Below are 8042 nucleotides of genomic sequence, written 5' to 3'. Positions count from 1 at the left end.
GAGTTCAGGTTTCACAAGTGAGAACTCGTAGACTTAGATGTGACTCCTGAAAACAGCAAGAATGCTCCCCAGTCTTTTCTCATTTTTGAAATGTAGCACTGAGTCTAGATAAAATTAAGTAAAAGAGCTAATTGCGACTTTGGATTGATCTGACCTGGTGTTTTCATGGCCTTTTACTGACTTTTCAGATTCCCTAGGATAAATTTCATGGTTGATATCTTTTCATACTAGGGATACCTTAATGTTTAAAAAAAAAAAAATTACACCCAGTATTCAAAAGTTATAAATCTGAAGTTACAACATCAGTTTACAAGGTTTTTAAGGGTTTGTGAGTGAGCAAAATGATACTACTTAAAAGACCCCCAGCTTACTGGTTATTTATTCTGGTTATCCAGAAGTTTTCACAGCATCCTCCTGGAATGATTTTTTGGCATGGCTAACTGGAAATACTGGTAAGTGATTCAGCATAATATAAATATTTTTCTATTCTCTCTACCAGCAATATGAAATACTTAGCCTCCTTGATCACATTTTGTAGAGCTATGACCTAAAGTACATGCAATGTAAACTCTTAAAGTAGAAAGAACTTTTTTCCTCTGCACAAATATAACATTTGGCTTAACTAAGATTCCAGGTTCATTTCCACATGTGCTCCACCCTATTAACCTTGGAGGTTACTTTAGGTCCCATTAGCACCACACCTTGAAACTATGCTAACGAAAAAAAAAATCAAAAAAGCTGAAACAGCAGATGAAGAATACACAAGAAACCATTTTCTTATGAAGTAGAATTGCTGGATGCAAGGATATTTACTGGAAAGTAACATGATAAACAGTTTACTGTATACACTGTAAACACTTATTTTGGCATCAGTAAAGACTCCTAGTGCTGAATGAGAAGATATTCCCATACCAAATGATTGTTTTCAGACTCATTGATTCCCATTAACCAAATCTGATGCTTCTCATATATGCTTTGACTAGGCAGTAACAATATAGCCTTAATATTTTTAGGTCTAGTAGTCAGAACAAATGTAAAAACATAGCATCTGAACTAGGTAAAACATTCCATGTAATCTAGAATTTAAATCTACATACATTTCTGCATGGATAACTGAAGTTCCTTTGTTATTCAAGTTAAAAACCACTTTTTCCAGCAATTTGAATCAAAAAGACAATTCATTAGCTACATTATCAAAAGTGCTTTATTTCTTACTTTCAGATTGAGACTTAAGTCACTACCCTTACTCTAATTAAAATAAAGTCAGGATGGGCTTTGTTCATGTCTGGTCCATAAAGCAAAACTAAAATTGTACATGCAGTTTCTCATCAACACAAAAGATAAAAACCAGGACATATTAGCACTTCTAAAGGATGCACTAACAAGCTATACTCATCGTGACAATATTTGTTGCTACGCACTATTAAGTTCAGCAAGTGTGCAGTATCTCAGATGGTTTAAAAAATACAGGATGCCAAAGAAGAGTAATTGCACTACATTCACACATAGTTCACAAAAATAACAAGTAACGAGCTTATTCGTGAACTTATTTAAAAACTTTTCAAACCTATTCTAGACATGATCCTTTTCCAGATTACAGACATATTCTGAAACCTTCGCACACACGCTTATTTTGCTGAATAGCGGCAATCTTAAAAGCCTCTGTTAACTTTAACCTGGCATTCTTCTCACACAGAAGTCTTCTCCCATGTCAGCCTGTCATATTTTCAGCAGCCTGTAAACAGAAAAAAAAAATGTATTGCAAGTCACCAGAAGTAGACGCCACTTAGATTACACGAAATCCTTTTGTATAACTATTTTAATTTACCTAGAGAAATTTAAAGTCTAAAAATAAGCTATTTATGAAAATAAGATGTGTAGCTTTGTTCTTTAATGAATACTTCAATTTAAAAAAAAAATAATACTGTCAGCTGCCATTAGCCATTATTAACATAGCCATTACTGTTTGCTTGTATTAAATTGTATATCCTTTATCTGAGCCGCTTGCATGCTGTACATTTTACCCTAATGCTTTCAAGAAGTGCTCAAATGCATAATTTTTTTTTCCTTTGGAGTTTACTACTTCATACAGTTTATAGTAATTACTACTCCCACTCATACAGATAAATTATTGACACAAAACTTAGAAGAATGACACTAATCATAACTGCATAAATCATACTGCCAATTATTTGATCATGGTCATCAGTAAGTATTTTTATTACTCAATAATTGAACCCAGCCAACAAGGTACACTTGTTGAAGACTGACATTGATAAATTTTAAGCCAGTTATGGGACAAACAGGCAAAGGGTAGCAATAGGAACGATAAACCAGTAAAAGCAAAGGAAGTAGTAAACCAGCCCTCAGTTACTTATATACACACAGTTAAATATATACGTATGCACACATTTAAGCATGTACACAAATATAAAATATGCATGAGTACAAAGAAATGTTAAGTTAAAAATGAAGTAAAAAACTTGAAAACCAGTGAAAAATAGCCCTGACTAGCATCCCTCTAGTCAAAAATCTGTTAAGTCGAATCTTCTAAGAATCAGAATGCAGTATTCCAGAACAAAGACAGGCAGGCTAGATATCAGTTTCCCTTCCATCTCCCCAGAAATAAACAGATATAAAATACAGCGGAAAAGAAATCTTGATGCTTAAGTAGACAGTAAAGAATGAAAATCCTTTAAAAGGCAAGTGAGGATTTGGTTTAAACCATAATTGCCTTCTCTACTAAACAGGTAAATGCTAAATTATGAAGAGCCCTATATATATATATTTGTTCATGTCTGATATATATACCTGTGTGTATATATATATATATACACACACACACACCATGAAATCCCCTCTTGTTTGCCTTTGGAGAGAGCGCTAAAAGAAATATGTGAAGATCACATTACCAAGCTACATGTACCTGATCACAACTACTACTGTATACTATTAGACCTGAGGTTGTAGAAATGAGGTGATATGGGTTAAAGGAGAAAACAGCAATCTATTTGTGATATGATGCAGATAAGGGGGCAGATGGTGGCTACAAATGCCCACAATAAAAATATGTAGATTTTGGTTGGTTTTTTTCCTTCAAAAGAGTTAATCTAATTATTTCTGAAAACATTTTATTTGTACCATTTCTTACTTCATGTCACGTTTAGTGGTATTCACTGCCTTTCCTATGGAACAGTTGATTTCCTTGATTTAAAAGTGAGTCATATCTTAAAGTACAATTTACAAATTGAAGTATAGCAAGTTGGACATAGATCCAACTCTTAAAAACAAATGTACATGCTTTTTAAGAATAAGCATTACCTTTAGAGCTTCTGTAGCCTTACGCAGTTCTTTAATAACAGATGATAATGCTTCTGGATTTATCCCCTGTTCACAAAGCCGCACACAAATAGACAACGTCTCCATATCCAAGCCAGTGTTTAATATTCTTGAAATCTCAAACAGAACTGCAACAAAAAAAATGAAAGCACTTTAGTCCCTGTAGACTATGAAATTTCAATGATTGAAAGTGTTATTCATCAACATTTAATTTCTACTGTAGAGTCTGTGAACACTGCAGTTGTGGAAAGCTCTTGCAGTCTGAACCTCAACAGCAGCATTCATGTTCAGCCTTCCAGCATAATCTAGAAGCCACAGCTTCTAACATAAATACAATGCTTTTCTGGTTCAGCAAACTTAGTACTGGAAAATGGGTTTTGAAAAATAAAAAAATAAGTGAAGAATTAAATAATTAACATGCTTGCCAACTATGTAAGAAGTAGGCTATAAGAATAATGTGTGCTTCTGAACTCCAGATACTGACAAAGTCCTAATAAAATGGACTGGAAGCACGTTCTTAAAGCTTTTATGGAGAATGTCAGGAGATTTATAGTCACATCCTTCCATAGCTAAACCTGGCTTTAGGTCTAACATTAACACTGATTTAAGCATAAGCAATACTATTTGATTTTTACATGATCTGAATCAAAAGCAGCACCACACATCAGTATGAAACCTTTTGGAGGAGATTCCAGTCAGCTTTGTGCAAAAACAAAGATGTCTCTCTCTCTCCTTCCAAATCTTCCCTGGAAGCACGCACATCCACCCTTCTTTTTTTTTATTCTCATAAACAGTTTATTATATATCTAACAGAACAGCTTACTGAGATTTTTTTCCTGATTGCTGCTGTAATCTCCATCCTGAGGCTAAGCCTTTAGCAACACAGGTTGATTTTGTACAGATGTTATTCACACTGTTTCTGTAATCAAACCTCCCCCAAGCTACAAGAAAGTGAAGTAGAATGCCTTTCTCACCATGTAAAAGCATCATGGCAAGTGACTACTGTCTGCTTGACAGCTATGAAAATATTCTACTTTGGTATACCAAAGACATACTGCAGCACATCCTCAGAGTCACACTTACCTGGGCCAACACACTAAAGGCCTAACGTATCCAGTCAATTCCACTGAAGTCACAGGGTAATGTCAGATGCTATGAAAAGAACCTCTAGGTGTGATAAATACCCTTGAAGCCCACACACATAGTTTGGATTAAGAATAAGCACAAGTTTAAGACTTGAAAGCAGTTTGTCAGACCAAAGCGCTGGCCACAAGCCACAAGGGGACTTTCCTTCTCTACGAGGCTTTCTGTTCCCACTGGCTTGAAAGCAAACTGTTCCGAACACATTACATGGGTGCACACCCTGTCCACACAAAAGCATTTCCAACAGCCAGATAAAGCAACAACAAATTGATGCGTTTGCAATAAAATGCCATTGAACATTAAGAGCTATAAAACTAAGACTGATAACTTCCCAGAAATGAACAATTCTTACTTTAACCATTTAAAGTTTATCATAACATTTACTAAGCATGTTATGTATTTGAAGGTAGAGCAGGAAATCTAATTAAAGGTAAGTTCCAATTTCCTATGTCAGCAAGAGTTGTGGTCACTAGTTTCTAATAGAAAATGGCTTTAGGTGTTGAGGAAGCATCTTTGGCAGGGAGATGTAGCAGTTGCCCCACAAAAAAAAATCTGAGCTCTTAACAATTTTGCAGAAAACAGCTGCTAAATATTTATATCTAACATTCTAGATTAAGCATATTAAGTGTCTAAACTACTAAAGACATAAAAGAATACCTTTTTTAATACCAACCATTTACTTCCATTAGGTCCTTATTTTTTACGCAGTAAGTTAAGATGCAACACCCATTTCAAGTTCTATTTTAAAAGGTCTAAAAAAAACAATCCTAAAAATACTTTTCCTACTCATTATGATGGGCCCTCGTCAAGAAAAATCTGATTACATGGACACAGCTATCATAGTGCTTGACATTTTCAGTTACTTCACCAAAGCACTTTAAATAAATATTCTTACAATGGAAATTTCAAAAGACTAATGTTATTTGAACAGTAAAAAAAACTGAAACAATTTATTTATTGAGTGCAGTACAAGTTCAACATGAGGGTACTTCTAAGATTCTCCTCAAGTAAATCTTAGAAGATCAACTGTATTTTTAAATTAATGAAAATTTGTTTTCTTCTAAAAAACGTGACCTCAGGAAGAGATTAAATTACCAATGTCCATCCTAAATAAAATATACACATTGTTACACAGGAAGCCTCGGCTACTAAATCTGAAGGCTAGTATACCTTCCATAGCAGTTCTCAAAAGCCTTACTTTGTCTTTAATTCTGTACATCATCCCTCCCATCTAAAGCACTCCTGCAGAAGTGGAGAGAGGGTAGGTATCAAGTACAGTTACAAGAACTTAGTATCACTGTCCGTCCCAAACAAATCTCTCTGCAGGTGCACAGAATGCTCTTATCCTCTTGAAGCATCAGAGCAGCCATAATAGTCCTGATAATCCTGCCTTGCCTCCAGCAACAGGTCAGAGCGGGTAGACCAGCAGCTGAAACACCAATTTTTACACCAGTTCAACTCATGGAGGTCTTCACTGAAGAACCCTTATGTTAACAGTAGCCATAACTATAATAGAAGGGAAGATCGTGAGCAAATAAGAAATGCAAAGCAATATCCCCCTGAACACTTTCCCTAGCTTCTAGTCTTTCATTAGGGGATTTCCAGAGAAAGTCTTCGTATTTAAGAACCCTCAGGGGATTTCCTGGCAGCTTTCCACTCTGCCTGAAATCCATGCAAGTTTTTGACATAGCAATTCCATGGAATTCCAGAGTTTCATGTTACACATTGCTCAGAAACACCTCCTGAACCTACCAGCTTCGATTCCTCATATTCAGGCTGGGAGAGAAAGTGAACACCTGATCTTTACTCACCCTGCTCATATTTTTCATGGCTTATAAATTTCTGAAATATTTCCCCCTACTCCCAGTGTCACTTCTCTCACATTGCCTACCCCAAAAGAGCACCATTTTTTTGTATCAGAAACTATTCTAATTCTGTAATGTCGTCTGCCCTTCTCAAAACTTTTTCGCTGTGTTTTTTGTTGTTTAGTAATTTATTTTGGTTTTCTGACATGAACCATCCACAGGAACAAGACATTGGGGTTACGATGCTGTTCAGGTGCTGCCAGTTACAGCACCATAGGGTCTGTCCTCCCTCTCCCTCCCACATACCTCCTTCCCCCACAGTTTAAATCCAAGATGCAGAGCCAGGTAACATTAACTTGCATTAACCACTTCAAACATCAAGAAAGAACAGCAAGTGTATATATATACAGATGGTAAAAAATGTTATTCTAAATTAATCATAGAATCATCTACATTGCAAGAGACCTTTCAAATCATTGAGTCCAACCATCAACCTAACACTGACAAAACCACCGCTAAACCATATCCCTCTGCACCGTGTCTACCCGTCTTTTAAATACCTCCAGGGATGATGCCTCAACCACGTCCCTGGGCAGCCTATTCCAATGCTTGATAACCTTTTTGGTGAAGAAATTTTTCCTAATATCTAACCTAAACCTCCCCTGGTACAACTCGAGGCCACTTCCCCTTGTCCTATGGCTTGTTACTTGGGAGAAGAGACTGACACCCCCCCCGCTACAACCTCCTTTCATGTAGTTGTACAGACCAATAAGGTCTCCCCTCAGCCTCCTTTTCTCCAGGCTAAACAACCCCAGCTCCCTCAGCTGCTCCTCATAAGACTTGTTTTCTAGTCCCCTCACCAGCTTTGTTGCCATTCTCTGGACACGCTCCAGAATCTCAGTGTTTTTCTTGTAGTGAGGGGCCCAAAACTGGACACAGTATTTGAGGCAGGGCCTCACCAGTGCTAAGGACAGAGGGACTGATCACTTCTCCAGACCTGCTCGCCACACTATTCCTGGTACAGGCCAGGATGCTGTTGGCCTTCTTGGCCACCTGGACACAGGCTGGCTCGTATTCAGCCAGCATACTTAAGAGTTAATTAAAAAAAAACCAAGAAGAGTCACACGAGTCTAAAGATACTAGCATTACCCGGATATTTTGGGCATTATGTATAACATGAAGTAAAAAGAAATTGCTATGCGCTAAATCCTTAAGCAACTGCAAGACGTAGTCATCTCCGCAGGATGCATTAATTAAGAGCCGGCTCAGGGCCCTGCAGGCCGCGGAAAGGGGCGAGGGCAAGACCCACTCTGAGCGGCCGGAGACCGGCGCGGGGACCCGTTCGCCACCCCCTACAGAGACGCCACCCCCACACACACACCCTGTCCGCCACCCACCGTCCATCGTCTCCCGCACCGCGTTGAGGCTGGCGGCATTGCTCGCCATGGCGACCCCGCGCCGCCCTCACCTCCCACCCGGAAGCGGAATAAACAGCCCCCCCCCAATCCCTCATTACCGCCGTTCAAACACTCCCGCCCCACGAAACGCCCCAAACGGAAGCCGCTCGCGTAACGGCCGGAAGTAAAGGGGCGGACTTTCTTTCGAATTTGTGTGGCGGCTCCCCTAGCGATTGGCCCGTTGGAGAGCTGGGGGGCGGGGGTTGGTGTGTGGGCACCTGCCATTGGCCTGTCACCGGAGACTGAGCGGGGTGATTGGGCAGAGCCCGGGAATGGGGCGGGGCTAGTTAAAGAGCCG

General features: G+C 38.7%; 1 protein-coding gene across 1 annotated transcript; it reads right to left on the bottom strand.

Moving 5' to 3' along the window:
• Positions 1-1186: 1186 nt before the first annotated feature.
• MZT1 (mitotic spindle organizing protein 1) lies at positions 1187-7826 on the bottom strand. Its single transcript, XM_074564375.1, has 3 exons — positions 7685-7826; positions 3322-3467; positions 1187-1735 (listed from the first exon to the last, which is right to left on the bottom strand). The coding sequence occupies exons 1-3, from the start codon at positions 7731-7733 to the stop codon at positions 1712-1714; spliced, it is 219 nt and encodes a 72-aa protein (XP_074420476.1). The 5' UTR covers positions 7734-7826; the 3' UTR covers positions 1187-1711.
• Between the last annotated feature and the right edge of the window lie 216 nt (positions 7827-8042).

This window comes from Larus michahellis, chromosome 1 (assembly GCF_964199755.1).
Source record: "Larus michahellis chromosome 1, bLarMic1.1, whole genome shotgun sequence".
In the NCBI taxonomy this organism is placed as follows: domain Eukaryota; kingdom Metazoa; phylum Chordata; class Aves; order Charadriiformes; family Laridae; genus Larus; species Larus michahellis.
Note: the sequence above shows the minus strand (reverse complement) of the source record. Positions and strands in the feature narration are given on the sequence as shown.

Excerpts from the sequence above, each read along its gene's own strand:
- MZT1 (XM_074564375.1), bottom strand. The coding sequence starts at position 7,733 with ATGGCGAGCAATGCCGCCAGCCTCAACGCGGTGCGGGAGACGATGGAC. Across the intron at positions 3,468-7,684 it reads GGTGCGGGAGACGATGGACG|TTCTGTTTGAGATTTCAAGA; the intron begins GTGGGTGGCGGA and ends TTTTTGTTGCAG. Across the intron at positions 1,736-3,321 it reads AGGCTACAGAAGCTCTAAAG|GCTGCTGAAAATATGACAGG; the intron begins GTAATGCTTATT and ends TTCTGTTTACAG.